The 22,471-nt window shown below is 38.3% G+C and overlaps 2 protein-coding genes across 3 annotated transcripts; one reads left to right on the plus strand and one right to left on the minus strand.

Moving 5' to 3' along the window:
- The first annotated feature begins 2,605 nt into the window (after positions 1 to 2,605).
- LOC110798641 (uncharacterized) lies at positions 2,606 to 6,351 on the plus strand. The gene is made up of 2 exons (XM_022003829.2): positions 2,606 to 3,034; positions 3,830 to 6,351. The coding sequence occupies exon 2, from the start codon at positions 3,902 to 3,904 to the stop codon at positions 6,131 to 6,133; it is 2,232 nt and encodes a 743-aa protein (XP_021859521.1). The 5' UTR covers positions 2,606 to 3,034; positions 3,830 to 3,901; the 3' UTR covers positions 6,134 to 6,351.
- Positions 6,352 to 8,539: 2,188 nt separating this feature from the next.
- Positions 8,540 to 19,282, minus strand: LOC110798639 (flowering locus K homology domain). 2 transcript variants are annotated; one of them, XM_022003827.2, is made up of 7 exons: positions 19,064 to 19,282; positions 17,976 to 18,612; positions 13,445 to 13,700; positions 12,339 to 12,487; positions 11,980 to 12,255; positions 9,227 to 9,421; positions 8,540 to 8,954 (listed from the first exon to the last, which is right to left on the minus strand). In XM_022003827.2, the coding sequence occupies exons 2-7, from the start codon at positions 18,600 to 18,602 to the stop codon at positions 8,763 to 8,765; spliced, it is 1,695 nt and encodes a 564-aa protein (XP_021859519.1). In that variant the 5' UTR covers positions 18,603 to 18,612; positions 19,064 to 19,282; the 3' UTR covers positions 8,540 to 8,762. The 2 variants fall into 2 exon arrangements, with proteins under 2 accessions (XP_021859519.1, XP_021859520.1); XM_022003828.2 differs by having other exon boundaries at positions 17,976 to 18,607; positions 19,064 to 19,262.
- Positions 19,283 to 22,471: the final 3,189 nt, after the last annotated feature.

The following is a 22,471-nucleotide window of genomic DNA, read 5'->3' on the forward strand; positions in this document are numbered from 1 at the left end:
TATTTCCGTTTCCGGAATTATTTTCCGATTCCGGCAATATTTCCGATTCTGACAATATTTCCGTTTCCGGCAATATTTCCGATTCTGGTAATATTTCCATTTCCAATAATATTTTCCGATACGTACCATGTTTCCGTTTCCGGCAACATCTACGACTTGGATAATATTCATATTTCCGATACGATCCATATTTCCATTTCCGGCAATATCATCGTTTCCGGAGTATTCATTTCTTGCCTGTGACGATCTTAGCTCCCACTGAAACCAAGATCCGTCGGTTCCGAATATTCATAGATGGAGTATTTAATGCCATTAAATACTTGATCCGTTTACGTACTATTTGTGTGACCCTACGGGTTCAGTCAAGAGTAAGCTGTGGATTAATATCATTAATTCCACTTGAACTGAAGCGGCCTCTAGCTAGGCATTCAGCTCACTTGATCTCACTGAATTATTAACTTGTTAATTAATACTGAACCGCATTTATTAGACTTAACATAGAATGCATACTTGGACCAAGGGCATTATTTCCTTCACCGGTCCCCAGCCTAGCTTCTTCTTATTGTCCTCCTCTGAGACGGCATGGCATTCCCTCTCCTAGTGGCCCATAATCCCACAGGCAAAGCAGAAAAATGGAAACCTCTCATACACATACTCCACTTTCACCTCTCGAACTTTTTTGTCTTTTATTTTCTAGGATCGACGTAGGAGTAGCAGGGTATTGAGCATAATTCTAAGTCTACGGTACCTCCCTACACTTATTACGTCTTCTTCCAGTTCAAGAATTTCCCACATGCTGCGCACCAAGGCCTTGACATAAGCATCAGACCGACAATTGAAAGGTAGGTTTTTAACCTGGACCCAAAAAGGGGAGTGCGTAATTGTTACCTGGTCGGGTTGTTCATCCATGTCTATTTCTTTCATTAGGATGAGTGTTATCAAACCACCATGGTCTTCCTGCTAGCACTCTCTCCTTATCCCTCCAATGAAAGAATAGGAAAGCATACAAATTAGGCTTCAACGCCCTAATTACCATCCCTTTTGCAGGCGCCTAGACTCCCATCATTGTCCGTTTGAAGGCTTCGGCGTTATACGGTCTGTCGGTCAACAATCTCCCCATCACCATAAGAGATAGGTTCCAAATCCTCCTGTAGGGGAATACAGTTAAACATAATAACATGTGCGGAAACAATCCCCAAAGCCAGGAAACATGTATAAAGCACAGATCAAGCATACTTACGTTTGAAGCGTGTTTTCCCTAGTAATCTGTCAACGAATACGAACTAAGAACTCCACTTGCCGTTCCTCTACTTGGTTCACCGACACGATCAGATCCGTCTTGATAATCGTAGCTTAGACAATCGATCAAGAGTGTTTGCTTTTGGGAAGAACTCGGTTTGGAGGCACATAGAGAATTAGGGTTCTCTCAGTGTCTAGGGTTAGAGTAGTGTTGAATTGTGTTAGGAAAACTTGGGTGTGTAGGTTATTAGAATAACCTTACTAACTGGCCAAGCCAATAAGGCCATGACCGACCAGCAAGCCCACGCGACACACACACACGACAAGCGAGCACACAGCCAGTTGGGCCATGGGCCGCGCGGTGCTGCTGATGTGTGTCATCTTGGCCCCCGCGCGCACACGCAGCCGCTCGGCTTTGGGTCAGCGTTGTTGTGCTTGTGTTGCTTGCGTACCATGCGCCCATGGGCCTCGAATGCTTCGTGCATTCGGCTCGTGGGTTGCTCTTCGTATTCGTGACTTAATATCGTTCCGGATATTATTTATCGTTTCGTATACGACGAATCACCGTCGTACGATACGATTTATTCGTTTCGCCCAGCTTACGAATATTCGCGATACGATATACGATTCCGATGCAAGGTCGTATCGTATAATACGTTTTCCAAAACTAATTCCCGAAAAGCTATTAAATGAATTTCCGATTCATTTAATCCGGTGATCTGTTACGTGTCATTGGTGTGACCTTGTAGGTTCAGTCAAGAGTAAGTTGTGAGCTTAATATTCATTAGAACTCACTGGTCGAAAACATTGCTCCAGCTAGCTGTTCCGATCACTTGATCTCACTGAATTAATTGTTCGGAATTAATATGAACCTTGGTATTAGACTTAATGCACCTTGGGTGAATGACGTATTTCCTTCACCTCCTCACTAGGGTTTATCTCCCCGAAATCAATAATCTCTTCCTCGTCGTCCTCTATGCAGAGTTTCTTGCAGAAATCTGCAATCTCCTCGGCCATTAGTCCTGGAGCAGTGTCACCGGAAACGGTAGATTGGCCGGATAAACACGGTAGGGTTTTTCTAACGCGAGCGTAGAGAGGAAACCCTGTCTTTCAAGGGAGATTAGAGTATAGTTGTAAGTGGTACTTACTTACCTAAAACTTTGTGTAAAGGTAAATGTACAACTAATATGAGACGGAGGGAGTATATAAATGGCTCATATTAATGATATTGTTTTTCCTGGTGGAAAAAAAAAAAGTTCTTTCGCAGGAATATGCCTCCATTGCATAGTCATATCAGGAAAGGGCAGTATTGTAAAATTAAAATAAAAAGAAATAAAACAGTATGACCAAAACACCCTTTTTCTCCCTTTTGCAACCCTACGCTGCAATTCCCATCTCAACCCTCCGACGTTGTGCATTATCTGCTTCTCTTCTCTCCTTTTGTAGTTTGCCCCTTTGTAATTCCCCTAATTTTGCCCTCAATTCCTTGATTACCCTTTTCCTTCTTCTCTCCGATTTCATCACAATACCCGCCAATTTTCTCTCTCCTCCCTCGTTCGAATTTCAGTTAATTCTCCCCCTTTTCTTCTTCCTCCTCCTTCCTACAATTCCCACCTGCGAATTTCTGGAGTGTTTTTCTCAATTTGTTCGGATTGTTCTCCTTCTGTGTTCCATGGATTGCTTTTACAAGATTTGAGAAGTACCCAGTTCGAATTTGATGATTTACACTGTTTTGTTAAGCTGAGCTGATGGATCAAAATCCTAATTTTCTGAGTTAGGGTTCTATAACCCCGAGGTACTGTAGTTAATTTCATTTGTATTGACAATATTGCTTTAATATTTTGTAGTTTTGGGTGATTCCCATGTCATTATTCTGAGTAATTTTGCTGTCAACTAATTTTTTCTTGATTTTTGGTACCTTAATGAGCACTGTTGTAACATTACTAATGTAAATATGACTACGTGCTTTCAAGTTTGTGAATTTGAATTATTCTGATATAGTAGTATATGACAAATCATAGGTTTATGCTGGATTTTAATATCCGTAACATAATTGTTAATTACTGGGGGGGTTGAAGGATGATAGATTGTTAACTATGGTGAGATATGTTGGTATTTTTACTTCAGCCTTATTTATATGTCATACGGTTGAGTTCTCTGGGTTTTCACCTTTTAACTAGACCATAGCAGAAAGAAGTATTTCAAGGTGGTCAATTGGACCCTGGGAATTGACAAATACCACCTTGTCACCGAGTTTAAGGAAGCTTGACAGTCGCTCTAGCTCCTTAGATATTACTACGTATTTATTAGGAAGGGGAAAATATGTTTTACTTTTTGTTATTGTGGTATGAGGGTTAAAGGAGGGGCTGGAATAAGTATCTGATGAAATTTCTTCTCTTTGCTTCAAAGACTGTATAGTGTGCAATTTGCGTACTAGGGGGATCACTTATGGTGCATTTTGGTGTTTGTTGTCTTTCCTTTCGCTTAATTCATGTATGATGATTCCTGATTATGCTCCATTTTTCGATTTTTATGTTGTTGATACTTTTGTTATCGACATCTTAGTTAGTTTATCCATCTTGTTCCATAGGTTGTTGATGCCTCTGGTGACTGGACATTGTTGAGGGCTGCTTACAAAATTGTAACTAGTTCTTGAAAAATTATGGGGAATCATGACTTGATCCATGGAAAAAATCACAGAATGGATCTAAGCCATGGTCAGCAGCCGGTGCTTTCCCATAATCACAGCCGAGGTCATGGACAAACTCGGGAGCATGAACTGGGTTTGGGACAAGGGCATGAGCAGAGTTTAGGACATGCCTGCGACCAAGATGAATTGGCTCTGGAACAGAACAATGACCATGAAGCAAGCGATGGACATCATTATGAACAAAGCAATGACTTGCATATGGAGCATAAACCTAATCATGAAAGCCATGAAATCTCCTCACAGAACAATGATTTATCTATAGAAGAGCACAATGAGCTGGCTGTTTCCAGCAATCAAGAATTTGCTGAGGATTTGGAGTTAGATATGGATCAAAACCAGGAAATTTCTATTGAAGATGTTGATGATATGGGTGTTCAGGACCCAGAGTATGTACTTAGTAACGTTGTTCAGGCCCGCTCTCTGGTTGTTAGCCCTAGCCATGAGATTCGTGTAGGGCAGGAATTCCCAGATGTGAGGAGCTGCCGCAGAGCTTTAAGGGACCTGGCAATTGCTCTACACTTTGAAATGCAGACCATCAAATCTGATAAAACTCGCTTTACTGCGAAATGTGCAGCTGAAGGATGTCCCTGGCGTGTGCATGCTGCAAGGCTTCCTGGGGTGCCTACTTTCACAATCAGGACCCTTTATGAATTCCATACATGCAATGGAATAGGTCATCTTGGCCACCAACAAGCATCAGTTCAGTGGGTGGCAAACTCTGTTGAACAACATTTGAAAGAGAATCCTAACTGCAAACCCAAAGAGATACTAGAAGAGATTCATCGAGTACATGGGATTACCTTATCATACAAGCAGGCCTGGCGGGGTAAGGAGCGTATCATGGCAGCTATGCGTGGTTCCTTTGAAGAGGGTTATCGGCTTCTGCCACAATATTGTGAGCAAATTAAACGCACAAATCCTGGTAGTATTGCTTCTGTTTATGGTAATCCAGAAGACGGCTGCTTCCAACGGCTCTTTATTTCATTCCAAGCATCTATTTATGGTTTTCTAAATGCTTGTAGACCACTGCTTGGGCTTGATAGAACCTATTTGAAAAGCAAGTACTTGGGCACTTTGTTGCTTGCCACTGGTTTTGATGGGGATGGTGCTCTCTTTCCTTTGGCATTTGGTGTAGTTGACGAGGAAAATGATGAGAACTGGATGTGGTTTCTATCAGAACTCCACATTCTACTTGAGACTAATACTGAAAATATGCCAAGGCTAACCATTTTGTCTGACAGGCACAAGGGTATTGTTGACGGAGTGGAAGCAAATTTCCCCACTGCTTTTCATGGATTTTGCATGCGTCATTTGAGTGAAAGCTTTTGTAAGGAGTTCAATAACACAATGCTCGTGAACCTTTTATGGGAAGCTGCTCAAGTTCTTACCATAATTGAATTTGAGGCAAAGGTTTTGGAAATAGAGGAGATATCACAAGATGCTGCGTTTTGGATTAGAAGAATTCCACCCCGTTTGTGGGCTACAGCATATTTTGAGGGCACAAGATTTGGGCATCTGACTGCAAATATAGTTGAATCTTTAAATAGTTGGCTTCTTGAAGCTTCTGGACTCCCAATCATTGAGATGATGGAGTGCATTAGGAGGCAGCTAATAACTTGGTTTAATGAACGACTTGAGATAAGCATGCAGTGGGCATCGATAGGAACACTCGTTCCTAGTGCTGAAAGGCATGTTGATGAGGCAATTGAGCATGCTCGGTCTTACCAAGTTCTTCGTGCAAACGAGGCAGAGTTTGAAGTTATAACACATGAAGGATCAAATTTTGTGGATATTCGAAATAGGTGTTGTCTGTGCAGGGGATGGCAACTGTATGGTCTACCATGTGCACATGCTGTGGCTGCCTTACTTTCATGCAGGCAGAATGTACATCGTTTTACAGAAAGTTGTTTCACAGTTGCAACTTATCGGAAGGCATATTCTCAAACTATACATCCAATTCCAGATAAGTCATTGTGGAAGGAGGAGTTGTCTGAAGAGGAATTGGATGCAACCAAATCTGCTGGCCTTATTATAATAAACCCACCCAAGTCTCTACGCCCTCCTGGAAGACCGAGAAAGAAAAGAGTTCGAGCTGAAGATCGAGGCCGTGTCAAACGTGTTGTGCATTGTAGTCGTTGTAATCAGACAGGTCACTTCAGAACTACATGTGCAGCACCTCTATGAATTCTTATCTGAAGATCGGCAGACAATTGGTATGATTTTTAAGTGTTTCCATATATTAGGGAAATCTGGTAAACTATTTTATTATTTATGCAACTTTAGTACTTAGTTAGAATAACTTGTCTATATGGTGTCTTCCCTGTTATTTAGGAAAAATATGTGAACAAAAAAAGCAGTGGCTGCTATAAACCTACTTTTAATGAATAATACAATTGCTTATACACATTGAAGCCGAACCTTTCCTATGTCTCCCACTGTATTATTAGAGACAGAGTAATAAAACCATAAAATGAGGCATGAAGGAAGCAACACAGACAGTGAGACAGAGGCAGTCTTTGAAATTATAGTTCTCGAATACTGTGGTCGTCTTTCGTCTATAATTGCTACTTGCTACTGTCTGACTTTTCTGATAAACATTTGTCCACTACCCATAAAGGATGGAATCGTCTATCATGATCTGCAGCATTTGGAGTTTAGATCTTGATAAACCGGATCAAATGTTGTAAATGTGCGTTTACTTTCTCCTTCTCAACTTGTATCTTTACTTACCTAACCAGAATTTTGGACCCTTGTGGCCTTGGAAATGTTAACCCGAAATGGTAGATTAGAGTTGGATTTCTCATTTCATTCAGATCAAATGGTTAGGTAAGCATTGATTGATACTAACATGCTTCGGATTCATTTCATAAAAGTATATGTACAAGAGTTCTTTAAGAAATAGTCTTGAAGACCATAATAACACTAAAAATGCATACTTCTGGTGATATTTTGGGTGTAAGTAAGTAATTAATTTATTAAATAATCATTACAATTGGTTAAATGTACTAAACAGATCATCCGTTCAAGAGTAAACATGCGAGGAAATAAAAATTCAATGTTTTGATGTTTTTGCAAAAACATAACAACAAAGAGACAAAATAGGTAAAGGACAAAACTTGTTACTGTCATCTTTTTTGGACTGATTATGAATACGAACAAATGAATAATGGTATAAAAAATGAAACAAATTGTGTTTTTAAATAAAAATTATACTTTTAATAAAGAAATTGTACTTTCAAAAATGGTTGATATTGTTTTTAAAAGAAAATGACACTTTAAAAAAAAAGTTACTTTATGTCACTTTCTCTTCTTTTTTCGGACATTTTCCTCTTTTTTATTTATTATTTTTGTCATTTTTCGGTTTTCCTATTTATTTTGTCCTATTTCTAATTTGTTTGTTTGCTGGTGCGAATTTAAGAAAACACCCCTTTGATGTGCTTCCTAATCCCATGTTATCTAGGGATGTTAATGGGACGGGGCAGGGCGGATGCGGATGTAGGTCCCTCCATCCCACCTAAAATTTCCAACCCATTCCCCGCCCCATCACCCATGGCGGGTACAAAGTTCATCCTTATCCCGCCCCAACGGGTACAAACTAAAGTCCATCCCCACCCCACCACCCCGTCTGGGTATCCATCCCCGTCTCATCCCCATCCCATATACGCCTAGCTAGTTTTTCTTATTTAGCAAACATTAGAAAAAAGTAACTTCCATAACAAAAAAAATTAATCAAACAAAATTATAAGTCTCGCCTTAATTCATATTATCATATACTACAAACAAATCCAAACGCATCAAAAAAATTGTTCAAACTTTTATCTTCATTAACCTTTTTAATTTACGTAGGAAATAATACTCAGGTAGGGTTGACGGTGGGGCGGATGAGGATGGGATGAGGCGGGCGAGAAGGGTTCAGCACAAAATCCACACTCGCCCCATCACCCATTGCGGGTATGATTTTTGTACCTATTCCCGCCCCGCCACCCACCAAATCTCCCTCCATCCCCGCCTACTTGGGACGAATGTGGGACAAATCTCCCATAAAATCCGCCCCACTGAGATCCTAATGTTGTCCATCGCCTCGCCGGACCCGTTTGCGTAAAGGATTTCCAACACATTTGTTGTCAACGTGTAACTATGTGACTTGTGAGTAATTTGACCTAACATGCCCTATTGACGAGCCACTAATTACAAAACTACTTGCCACTAAACCAAGTGCTAATTACGTTTCTTGTTGCTTCATATCCTTACGTTTTTTACGGCTAAATTTTGTTTATCCTACCAAGACAATGTCAAAATCTAAGATAATACGGTTGCACTCTCATCAAACCCATTACAAATTAACCAAAAAAACCTACTATAGTAGGCTTTCTTAAGTTATAACTAACCTACTATACGGTTCACCCACCCTCTTCACGTTCTGCTTAACATCCGTGTTAACGATCACTTATGTTTCACAACACTTTAAACCTTAGATTCTTGATATTTAAAAGAAATACACAGGGGCTGTGATACAGTAAGCAGTTGTCAATTGATTTCAAGGGCACAACTAGTAACTCGTCAATTGATGCCTTTACTCAACTTGCTCGGTAAACAGAATGGCCGAGTACGACTGAAGTCCATACTTTCACACAAAAACCTGAATTACAAGTCAGTACAGCTGATGTCCCAGAAGCAATTCAAGCAAAGGTTAACTAAAGCAGTCAAAACAAGTTTTTAGTTATAATTGGATTCTACCATAGTAATACAGCCTTTTCTACTAAAATTATTCTGTGACAAGCTAAATCTAAAAGAACAAGGTGAAGTGACCAATCTAATAGCCATAATTTCCACCATATACTGATCCATAAGCTCCAGGTTGGCTTGCATGTCCAGCACTAGCCGGTGTAGATCCATACACTGATGTAGGAGCTGCATATGAGTTATAACCTTGGCTGTAACCCTGATCAGTTGCACCACCTGTCTGGGTTGGTGCTTGGGCTGCCGCTGCCTCTGCCATGAAATTCTGCACATCACGCAACATTTACACACATATGGAACTCTAAAATTCTAAAAACAACGTAATAGGAGAGCACAAGCACTCTTTATACTCCGTAACAATACGATATCACTATCTAAAGCATCTTGGACTTGCAAAAACAGTATCCAAAGTATCTTGGCAAATTACACAGCAAAGAATGTCGTCTCGGTAATTTGACAAACCTTTAGTGTAACAAATTCAAAGCGACCAGACAAACTCCTATCAAATAGATAAAACAAGTCATTACAAAACATTACCTGTATAAGCTGCTGAGCTGCTTGAACTTGCGATGCGGTTCCATTTATCTCCACTGTCATTTCACCAGGAACACCCCTTGTCTCTTGTATGGTGATAGTAGCTCCACTGGCACGTCGAATGTAGCTTATAGTGGAACCGTTGGTACCGATCACAGCATCTGCATATAATAAAGGGACCTGCATGTGCTGCGTGATCTGCACAGAGAGGAGAAAGAGTGATTAGTTCTGGAAATTATTGTTGAAAAGGAGAACTAAAAAATGAGACTACTTGGAGGATGCCCAATGTTTAGATTCTTCAACCTAAGCATTAGCACACTTCAACCTAAATTGATTTCTACACAAAGAAAGTTCTGTCAGGGTCAACAAAAACATCTTGTGCACTCAATGCAAACATCAATTTGGCAGTTCAATCCACGGTTACCTAATCCTCTAATACACTAGCTAATAGCATATCAGGTTCCTCATCATTCCAAAAATTTAATAGAAGCGACCAGGCTCTCTCAAAGTAACAATCCCCTTTTTCAAAGGCACATGATGTTATGGGTTTGCTGTAATAACTACGTACAAGTTAACAGGTTGGACCAAGACCTCTAGATCTAGCATTTGAAGCATCAACTGAAAGAGGAAGGTTAGATAACTAAAAAGCATTTTGGCCTCCTCTCCATAAATTGATACAGCTCAGTATCTTTTAACAAATTTAATATTCCCTTGTTAAAAGAAGGAATAACAATTTTGAAAATTGTATATTAATGATGTCTAATCCCGCACATAAGCAACTTGACCATGAGTTATATATTGCATATCCGCACTACATCTGCAACCCAAACATACTGTGAATTAGTTAATCCTCATTCAATTGAATAACCTCGTTTCAAGTAATCCAGATTACTTCAACACTTGGTGTTAGCACAAGAACCAAAGAGGAAAGAAAATTTTATCCACCCAAAATGATCCCTTCACCCCTAATTATCCCTTCCTAAGAACCTAATTACACACCAGCATAGGTTTTCTGACCGTCATTAGTCCTAACCGCTTACCCTTTTATGATGGCACTATTAAACATCTCCACTCTCTTAATCCTTGTCCGGCGGCCTCACCCCCCCCCCCCCCCCATTCCCTTTTGAAGAGAGTAGACCTAGGATGTATAGCCGCCACAAATTATGATGGATTATTCTGCATTCTCTCTCCTCTTTGCTCTCCCCTCCTCATTTCCATAGAGGCGGAGAGGATGATCTGGTGGATGGGAAGGATGACAGGTGTTTCAAGAGTATAAGGTAGAGTTTTCAGAGTTAACAATGATGAAGTGGGCTAGGTGGTGTTTCCGCACAGGTGCTATTGGGGAGGGAAAGAGGATGGCAATGACTGGAAAAGGTAGGAATGGCAGTCTGGCAGAAAATAGAGGGAGGTGGGGGTAATTAATTATTGTTGATTATTAGGTTATGCAAGGGTCAATGTGATATTGGAACTCTAAAAAATCCCAAGATAGAAGTATTTCAAAATTCCAAACTTCCCAAAATGGCAAGTGCTGCAATTTGTTCAAGGGAGGAAGTATAAAATCTCAAAATATTGTGGGATGCTGACTAAGAACACAAGATTCTCTCAATTCAGTGCTTGGAGTCGTGCTCAGGGATCAAGCGGCACAGCAGCTGGTAAGATGGCAAAGCTAGGAAAGGGGATGCAGATAGAGTAGAAAGGCTTTTGAAGCTTGACCAGGATGCTTTCAGTGACAGTAAAAAAATCTACAGATTCACTAATGGCCTGTATTCTGAGAAGCATGTACATCTTCTGTAACTAATTACTTAATAAACTCTTTTCTTTTTAGCACCCTAGGAGTGTAGTAGTACGGCCTATGTTACTCCGACTCTTCATTTTACCTCAAGTACCCGTGTCGGATCCTCGACACTCCGACATGGGTACGGACACTCCGACACTTCATTTTCGACTTAAATCCTAGAAACTTCGCAATTTAGCCGAGTCGGACACTTAGACACGTACCCGTGTCCGACAGTTGTACCCGAGTCCAAGTAACATAGAGTACGGCTAATGTCCCCATTAACTCAAAAAAAAAACAAAAATTTAAGCATACATATTGCTCGAGCAAATTTTTCCAAGTTTGTCTCTTTATCTTATATAGTTGGAGTTTAAGACTTTTAAGTGAAACTGACAGTTCCTTTTAAGTTCCGGAGGATATATTATTACATCGTAGCTTGAGGTAATGAGTTTATTGTCTTTATCCCTCCTTTTACATATGTGTGAATGTGTGAAAGTCAATTGGTGTCTTTTTTAATACTTCATATCATTAATACTTGTAATTAAGTAAAAGTCACAATCACACAACTTGAATTGCAAAAAATTCCGCACAACAGCTACTATGTTGTTGGATTCTATAAGGCCTTAGAGTAGCTACCCCACATATTATTTCCAATGATTCCTTCAACAAAAAGTCAGTGAAAACGCATGTCATACACAAGCTTAAGCTACACAGCAAGTGGCAGTAGCTTTAAATTCAATAATATGTAATCCAACTTTTAATGAGGACACCAGCCTATCCTTCAAAGAATATTTCAACCTAAATAGTCAATACAAATGTATCACGAATTACAATTTGGCACAGGTCACCTGCAAGCACTCGTCATTGGTCATGCTTAGTAGTTAAATGAGAGTATTTCCAAAAGCATAAGTGCATATTCACCATTTACCAAAAGCTGTACAATCACTTTCTTTATCAATCAGATCAAGACAAGGTAACAGACCTGTGTGATCATAGATGGTGTGGATTGAGCATTAGATGACGCATGGATACCCATTTGAGGTTCTCTTCCATAAGCTGATATTCCTTGGTGAGGCTGCCTATCAGGAGGAGGTGCCATTTCTGCTGGTGGATAATAATTGTCAAGTTGTCGTGGTGGTGGCATGTATTGCATACCAGAATAACCACCATGTCCACCGCCTCCACTTGGTGGAAGACCATGAGGGGGACCCCACGGCTGGGGTGGCATATGCTCCATCGGAGCACTTGAGGCTTGCATCTGGATGAAAAGAGACCAATTCCATGTAAGATATACACATTTGGAATGAACAGATTACAATAGCCATAGAAACAAGTAGTTACCTGCTTTTCAAAAACAGGTATTATACTACGATCAACCAAAAACTTCCTCAGATGTGTTCCAATCAGTTCAATGGCTCTGTGCACATCAACTGCTTCCCCAACTACTTCAACAACTCGGTCGTCTTGCAGAGCAAAAACAGGAAGGTCCTCTGCAGTAATAACAAGTCATATTTAACATAGCTATACATAAATATTTTGGTTACAAGTTTTGCATGAAGCTCACAGAACAACATATAAGATTTTATGTAGGGAACATGTAAGAGTTTGGAGCAAGGAATCAGACATACGAAAGACAAATGCCCTGTTTGCCTCAACTTATTTTTTACTTATTTCAGATAAGTTTAGATAAGTAAAGACAGAATAACATTTTTCAGAAAACTTCAGACACTAAGTTTTTTTCAGACAATTTCACACACAAATAAGTAAATTCGGACAAATTAAGTTCCGTTTCGATAAATAGTTTCAAACAATTTCATTTAAAAAAAACGAACCAAACAGAACCTAAAAAGGGGGGATTTTATATATAGTTCCACTAGTCTCACGAACTATACTATAGTTCTCTTTATTTGTATTTTTATTTTTATTTTTATTTTATTTTATTTTTAAAATTCTTTCAAATCTTTTTAGTTCCACATGCTATTTTGAAATGCACTTATTTTACTTATTCATTTATTTTAAATTTTACTTATTTTTATTTCTTACAATATTTCTTCTATTATATATATATATATATATATATATATATATATATATATATATATATATATATATACATTTTCTCTTATCCTATTTTCATTAATTTCACTTTCTCTTCCTTGTTTTTTTCTTTTTACTTCCTGCTCCTTTCTGGTTTGATTGGTGACAATGACGATCTCCTACGACGATTCATGTTAGCCGACCCCAAATCATTTTGGGACTAAGGCTTTGTTGTTGTTGTTGTTGTAGTCTCACGAACTATACTATAGTCTCTCTAGATGAGTTATTTCTGTAACACTTTTAGAATCTCCAAATCAGTAAGATGTTATAATAGTCTGTTTGGTTGGTTAAGCCTCACAGAAGATCGAACAGCAAAAAAAAAACTCCTAGGAGTTGATGCCATGCCTTACCTTGTCCAAGAACCCTGACAATACAATTTGCGGTTTCCTGGATTGACTTAACAGTGGCTCCCTGCTTTCCAATCAAACTGCCAGCCTGAGTGGCAGGTACTAACAACCTTGTCGAAACCTTGCCCCCTGCAGGAGTAGCTTGGGCCTGAGAAATATCAGCATCCAGGCCGTCGACAATACGTCTATGAACCCTCAAAAGGCCATCCATCGCTGGAGGAAGTGAAGCATCAGGATCCTCCTTTGCTGAGACCATTACCTATAAGCAGAAACAAGAAAGCACTCAGAAAAGACAGACCATTGACCAAAAAATTTACAGCTCAAATTAGACTCTAGTGTTTCTTTCAAGTGTCAATTTTCTGAAGGGCAAGTGGAAAAGATCAATGCAAGAGAAATAGCACGAGGAAAAACATATGGGTGAATCCACAGGGCCTATAACATTTTCAGGTCTAATACCAAAAGCCACAAAACAAGTCACTTCCCAGGTCAAAACAAAAACATGCATCTCCAACCCACTTTTGTTATCTACTTAAACTAGGCTTGCCCATAGTATCTTACTCCCGAGATTCTAAAAGCATTGCAGAAATGACTCCTTATCTCCTAAGGGATCCAGGGATCTAGAGAAGAATACAACAGAAAAAAGGGAAACAGGAAGACATCGATGAGGAAACTGTAAACACAAACGAGAAGAATATACCAAACTACAAATAGAAGAAAACTATGACCAAGTGAACTAACCACAGACAACCCCTCCAAAATTCTTCAGAAACACGTGACAGGGAAAAGATAAAAAGAAGATTCTGGCACACCTTCATAACCAAAGAATCCAAGCAATAGGGAATTTAACACAAGCAGCTTTAATCTTACTCCGCTAAGCTTCCATGCAACATCATAAATCCAACATGCTACAAGCAACCTAAATAAGATTTTATTTGTTTGAAAATTGAAGTGTATGGAAAATAACTGGGTTATTTCTGGTCACAAGTCAACATGACACTTTAAACAAATTCTCCTTCAAGATGATACTTTAGAGACACTGACATGAAAAATCCTGAATTTGATGGCTAACAGAGTATGTGGCACAGAAAAATAAAACACTCTTTTTTCAATATAGTACAAGATAAATGAATCTTATCGAGTGTAAATACATAATTAAAATCAAACATGTTTACGGAATTTCACTCTTTTCAGAAATTAAGGTCTACGAAATTCACAATGATTGAAGGATTGGCTGTTGGAGACACTAAATTAGGCAGAATATCTCAGCTTGCTGAAATACATAATTAACTTGTTATCTTAGAAGGTTTTAGTTACCTGAAATATGCAATACTACAACAGGCTTATGATACACCCTTACAAGCATTTAAGAAATTTCAGCCAGCTCAACAACTAATTTTCCCAAAAACTTTAAACAAATTCATCCAACTTTTTCCCAAACAGTGCCTGGCACCATTTTGGTCTTACGGAACAAAAGCTTAAATATCAGCCAAGCATGAATTACAGCAACAACATTTTAACGTTATTGTCACACAGCAATAACTTCACAAACAAGTACCAACTCAGCAATGACAAGGAGGTATTTAATCACAACTGAAAGCAACATTTGCTATTTACTGAATCTAGACCCAAATTTTAAGTAACTAAATTTCCCGTCCATAAGCATAAAATCCACCTACTATCTTATTTTCTAATCCTTGTAGTGGATGTACAGGGAAGCAGAAACACCAATACAAGCACGTGACACACAAACACAGGTTACATGCATGCAGGCTCGATACAAATATAAGCAAACACACTCGAACGCGAGTTGCTATATTCACTAAAAACACAGTATTCAACAAATAAGCGGGCTGTACACTATTCAGATTAGAAATTAATTTTGACACTTTTTTCAAACTCAAAGTTTTTTTCTTAGTCTATCAGCTAAAAAATATTCCAGATAGCACTTAAAATCACATAGCGGCTTCCTCATGGTCATAATTATTTAACAAGCACAGTTGATGTGCCTTAGAAATCTGGTACGATAATGTTTATCCAGTCTCTTAAGACTCTCCATACACTTCTGACACACTAATAATTTAGCTATCCTCAAGACCTTTAGCAATTAAATGGCCCCATTGAGTCTCAGATAAGGACTACAAGGGAAAACTCGGCTTGAACAGCTTATAAAATCATTTCTTTCCAGAATATTTCATTAATAAACTTCTGGGTGTTCTGGCACGCTTAGTTGGCTATTCTCAAGACCTTTAGCACTAAAATCGTCTCATTGAGTCTCAGTTAAGGACAACCTAAGAGAACCAGGATCCACGGTACTTGTTTCCTTGTCCCTTCTTTCTTATATAAAAGTCAGATGAACCAAATTTCTCATTCTTACACCAAGCCTTAAACAGTTCACGTTGTTCTAACTATTATTAGATCTCTACTAGAAAACTCAACTCTTGGACTCTTCAAATTGACTAACATTGTTTAACATAACATTAAAAAACCAACATGATGCTCATCTTATAAATCGTAAGAAAGGACATGCCTATAGATCTAACATATTCCCTCCGTCCTACATTAGTCTTTCCACTTCCCTATTCTTCAGCAATTCAGCCCCACGAGTCCTGAAAGTTCTATTTAGCAAAATTCGGATTAGTTATTTGACATCTCTCTTCGCCACCACTAAAAATTATGAGTCCAACTCACTCTAGTTCAACACAAAATTACCAAGCTATCTCCTACAACATTTACCTTTTTCACACAAAATAACTATCCCACTACTGCTACTGCATCTACCTTTTACAGAAAATAACAATTGATAAACCACACAACTTATCATCTAAATCTTAATATCTTCATAAGCGCCAAGATTAATGTGGAATTGAGGGAATAGTATACATAGAAGAGAGAATTCATTTAGCACTTGTCCACGATTATTTATAAATAAACCTAACAAAAAGGACAACCCCATCCCCCCCCCCCCCCAGCCATACAAGAAATCACAAGTTTAGTAAATATGTATTCTCCCATGCTTATCATACATCTATAAAACAGAGGGCATAAGCACTGTGATTTAATCTTGGTATTACATATTTAGGGAGTTAAATGAAATAATTGTTTGTTTACAAGTTCAATTGCAGATGATCAACCAACTATATTATTTACTAACTTAGTTTTATGATCATACCTTTTGATTGCTCCTTAATTAATGTTTTAAATGTCAATCACCCTGGCAAAACTTGCGGTTGAAGACTTAAATTAGTAATATTTCAAGATATGTGTAATTACAAGTTTAGGCAACTTGATACAAGTGGAGGTTCTTCTTTATGTTTTTACTTCTTTCTGTTTTATTTAACTTGGTCTAACAATGGGTGAAAGAAGCTCAAAAAGCACCTCTGCCTTGGTCATTGATCATGAACATGATAGAGTGAGTTCTTCAACAGATATGTATAATGCTGAACGTGACATCAGCCACCAGGGTCACTGATTTCCAGAAAACAGTGCAGAGCTTCTTGGTATGGGTAAATGTACAAAGTACAACTCTTATAAACCAAGTAAAAACTTTTCAGCACTTGTAATGCTCATGCTGATCTCTGCAATCTGGATCTTTGATGCTTCTTGTATGGGGTGGCATTGGTGAATGATTTGTAGCCTTAAAATTTGCCAACAGAACCTGCACATATTCATCTTTGTTATTGCAGAATATCAACGCTTTTTCGCATTATGTGTTTTTGAGTATTTTGAAACCACTTTATTCTCACAAATTTGCATTACATTGCTCATTTTTCAATGATACAGGCTTCCTGATTCTGCCTTCAGATTTCTATGGGCTTCTTAGTATGACCCGGTGATTCCAGTGACATAAATCTTGTCATTCAAGCAATTAATCTTGATGTCGGGAAGCTTCCAGAAATTGAATCCAATGAATGTCTGATAACACCGTTTTTTCTCCAATAATAAGCCTCGTAATCTTTGATGGTTTACTTTTGGCATGTTACTTACGAAATTTTTCCATTGTTTAAGTTTTAGGGGAGAGTTTGTATTACAGAAAATTTTTGTTAGTGAATTGATAGACAATAAACTTATTCAACTAAACATGATTATTAATTGTTTAATACTATAATCACCCAACAGACGCTTAGAACAAGTATCTATGTCATAGTGATAACACAGTATTTTTTGACATGATTAATGGATCTTGTCAGCACCTACTACAATCATTTTATTAATAGCTATCAGAGTAGTGGGTGCATTAACAAGGAAGTCTGGTATGTGGCCAATATCAACGACTCCATACTCTTGAACAGTGTCAATGCCACATTCCACCTTAGATGCCTAAACCAATTTAGAGATCCTTCACAGAAAATGACATAAATGAAAAGTGTTAAACCATAATGGTTCTCAAGTTCAATAAATAAAAAGAGGATATAGACCTTATAGTAGAAAAATCAGGCAATTAACCTCGCTCATGATCAACATCAAGCGCAACTGCACAAATGACTGTGACCTTATAATTATCTCGAAAACAATTGGAAAAGATCTGGAAACTTACAGCTCTCTCTTGTGATCCAGGAGGGCCATCCAAAATCTTGATACGCGCCCTGGTCTCCTCTACAATTTTCTTGATATACTCTCCTTTCCGTCCAATGATATTGCCAACCTTTTGAGCAGGTACCAACATCCTAAAAACACTCTCCCCAGGCCACCCAGGCCATTTCTTTTCTACTCCACCACCTGCCACGTTATTTTCATTTTCATCCTTCTTTTCAAAATGAGAATCAACTGGAACATCACCCGTTTCATTAACTTCAGTATCAGGGAATTCTCCTTTCAGTTGGTCCCCATCTAACTCGTGAATAGCCTGGTCTTCATCTAAAGTATGCTCATTCTCATTTTCTGTAAAATTCTGCTCAGGAATAACCCCGAAATTATTTTCAGGCTCATTCTCAGCAAAACTTTGCTCGTTTACAGCCAAGGCTTGGTTCTCAGACTCATCCCCGGCAAAATTGTACTCTTCAGTCACATTCCCAGCAATAATTTGCTGTTCAAACTCTTCAGTCACATTCCCGGCAATAATTTGCTGTTCAAACTCATCAATACCAACATGATGCAGGTCAGGCTCCTGCACAGCAAAATTCTGCTCCTCGTTCTCAACAAAACTTTGCTCTGCATCTGCCATTCTTACTACTCTGCCGACAATAAAACAAAGAAAATCAAAATCCCAAGCAAGAAAAAGAAAGTAAAAGCAGATTATAAGTAGCAGAAAGTCACATCAATATTCAGAAAGTCTATCAGCCACGATTTTGTTTTCCTACTTTATACTCAGGTCGCATTCTTAGAAGACGTTTCCTGCAATTCCAATGTAATTAATCTACAATTTACTGCTATTTCTAACCTAATAAAAAGGGGGAAATCCAGTAGACCCAAAATCAGAAACCCTAGATAGCGCAATATCATGGTTCAATATACTTGTATCAAATTGAAGCTGCAATCTCAAACTTAAATCAATTTGAAATCCAAAACAAAAAACAAAAAACAAATATACAAATCAATAAAGAACCAGCAATCAGAACCAATAAACCCTAAGAAAAGATGCAAAACCCTAAAGAAGTCAACAAAGCTAGAGAGAGAAAGACTTACATGTTAGAGGAAACGCAACGGTATTTGGGGAGAACTGAGGAGAGAGAAAGTGTCGCAAAGGAGAGGAGAGCGGGACGGTGTGAGGAAGATAGCGAAGAACTGTAGATGGTGGTAGCGATTTCTAGGTTTTCAAACGTGAGGTTTATCTACTGACAAAGGATGAGAGGAGTCGAGAGGTCATTGAGGCATTCCCCCTTTTTTATTCTTTTTTCTCACCTCACTTTCAGGTTTTTGTTTCTTGTCATTTTTACTTTTGTTACATAAGAAACCTGGTTCGTATGCTCACTAGTATTATATGCACGCGATGCATGTAGAATTTTATAAATATTAGGCACTAAAAATCATTCGCAAAGTTCATATTTTACGACAGCGAGGTTTTATTAGCAACACGATATGAGAAAGAAATGGATCAAGACTGTAGCAAAGTTAATGGCAGAAGAGCATCGCAAACAGGACATAAACCAACCAATATACATGATACTCCCTCCGTTTCTTTTTGTTTGTTACCTTTGAACTTTTGTACGTTTATTAAAGTATAATAAAGATACTTTTTCTTTTTTATTAAAAAAATAAACACAAGTAAAACCTCAATCCACTAATCATTACAACAACCAATAAGATTGTTTTATTTATCAAAATGAACCAATAATGGAAAAGCACACGGATTTCTAACTTAACATACTTGGAAAATTGTAAAGAAATTTAATGAGTTGAAAATATTGGACCAATTAAAATTAAAAGCTGGCACAAAAAATGATAGTATAATAAGTTTATAAAAGAAAAGATTCTCCCACGTAACAAACATTGTAAAACACCTTAAAAGGAATACGTAACAAACAAAAAGAAATGGAGGGAGTAGATAATAATACATCTTTGAAGCTAATAGTAGATGAAATTTGAAGCTAATAATACATCTTTGAAATTTGATGGTGCGCCTGATCCAAAAGGAGATCTTCTCAGCATATTCAAAATACAGACACACATATTCTAGAGCAAGGAATCGAGAATTTGACACAAATATTTTTTATTCAGAACAGAAAGAAGTTGTGTGCTAAAGCTGATGGTGCGCCTGATCCAAAAGGAGATCTTTCCAGCATGGGTGACCCATAAAATGGAGGTCTTGGACTGACATGTACTGATGTACAACTTCAGCACCTGATGCCATCACAAAATACTTGGTTAACTACGAAGAACTTTCATGGAAGAGAGAGAAAGATTGAAAGGAGCTTCTTTCAAACAGTTCCATACTAAACTAGAAGTGTACTTACAGTCGTGTGCCTTCCATCCGAACACCATCATCTCATGATAAAAAAACAATGCGATAGCTAGTCATGAAGTTCTCTGCAAAATGGAGTAAGAAACAAATATTAGTAATACGGACTATTAATATCGATTTTCATTTCTCTGCCATCTGCTAAAGACATCAGCATTCACCTCCAACTATGTTTATATCATCTTCACCACTGTCAGATTTGTGAACTGCTAAATAGTATACAGATCGACCATCCTGCAGATTAACAAGAAACAGTTAACTGTCATTACTGATAATATTCATATTCATCCAACTTTTGTTAGAAAGAAAATCAAACAGAAAGATGACACACATATTTACACAAAGCAATATCTGTTCTTGGATCAGTCACATCATTTTTTATTCAACAATTTGGTTGTTATTTTACATAACTGCAACCAAAAGATGTTCATCTTCAAGTACAGAAATTGTGGCATAGCCATTGAAATGCATAAGTTCAGATGTTCATCTTTAGTTCATCAGTTATAGATGTAACGGAGGATACTTGTATCTGAAATGCATAGCCATTGAAAAAACGAAAAAGAAGGCATATTATTATAGATGAGATCTTTTGGTGGCTATATATTCAAATTGCATATCAAAGTTACAAATGACTTTGTTCTTGAGTACAAAGAAGGAAGCATCTAGAAATCTATGTGCAGAGACTTATAAAAATACATGCAGTGCCATTCAGAAACACAAATAAGGTTTAATGACCAAAACTATGTCAAATGACATCAGTCAAACAACAATAATACATAAAAATCCTCAAAAAGTATCCAGTTGATCTTAAAGCCTCAAAAAGTCAAAATTGCACAGCAAAGAAGTGATATTTACCTTCAAAGCTTCTTCAATCTCGGCATGGCTTCCGGGTCGCATCCTCAATATTAATCGGCAGTGTAGATATAACTCTGTTAATACAGTAAATCTTCCTCACTTGAATCTCAACCTGCACAATTGACACATCAATAATCAATTCCAACCAAATTCAACTAATGCGCTCAACATTTTATAACTTTGAACGTGAAAGTTCATCCCATAAACATTAGGAAGAGAGAAAATTATACGTCTTAGGAATAATTACGGTACCCGTTGAGAGGTGCCTTTAATGGGTTCAATAGGAACAGAAATAACACCCTCAATATCAACAATGGACTCGAGGCTCAAATCATTAGCAAACTTATGAAGGAAATAATGCCCTTGGTCCAAGTATGCATTCAATGCTAAGTCTAATAAATGCGGTTCAGTATTAATTGATTAAACAAGTTAATAATTCGGTGAGATAAAGTGAGCTGAATGCCTAGCTAGAGGCCGCTTCAGTTCAAGTGGAATTAATAATATTAATCCACAACTTACTCTTGACTGAACCCGTAGGGTCACACAAATAGTACGTGAACGGATCAAGTATTTAATTGAATATATTATTCATTAAATACTCTATTTATGAACATTCGGAAACGACAGATCTCGGTTCCAGTGGGAGCTAAATTCGTCAAAAGGCAAAATATAGAATGCTCCGGAAATGATGATATTGCCGGAAACGGAAATATGGATCATGACGGAAATATAAATAGTATCCAAGTCGTATATGTTGCTTTAAACGGAAACATGGTTCGTATCGGAAAATATTATCGGAAATAGAAATATTGCCGGAATCGGAAATATTGCTGGAAACGGAACTATTACCGGAATCTAAAATATTGTCGGAATCAGAAATCAATTCCGGAATCGGAAATATTAACAGAAACGTAAATATTTGTTCGAATCGGAAATGAATTCCGGAATCGGAAAACGAATCGGAATCGCGACGTGCGAATGCTCGACGAACGAGCTTGCAAGACGCAAGGCCCAGCGCAAGCCCAGGCCCAGCGCCAAGCAAGCCCGCGCGCGGAGCAGCGAGCATGGGCCGAGCAAGGGCAGCAGCGCCCAACGAGTGGGCTGTGTGCTGCTTGCTCCCACGCATGGGCCGAGCAAAGCAGCATCGCCCATTCGTGGGCTGCGGGCTGCGTGTTGCACGACTAAGCAACGTGGGCTCAAGGCCACACGTGCAAAGCCTTGGCCATCTAGGATTGCTTGCGAGTCAAGTAAATCGTGTTTTCCTTTCTACTGAAATTAGA

Source organism: Spinacia oleracea, chromosome 4 (assembly GCF_020520425.1).
Source record: "Spinacia oleracea cultivar Varoflay chromosome 4, BTI_SOV_V1, whole genome shotgun sequence".
Lineage (NCBI taxonomy): Eukaryota > Viridiplantae > Streptophyta > Magnoliopsida > Caryophyllales > Amaranthaceae > Spinacia > Spinacia oleracea.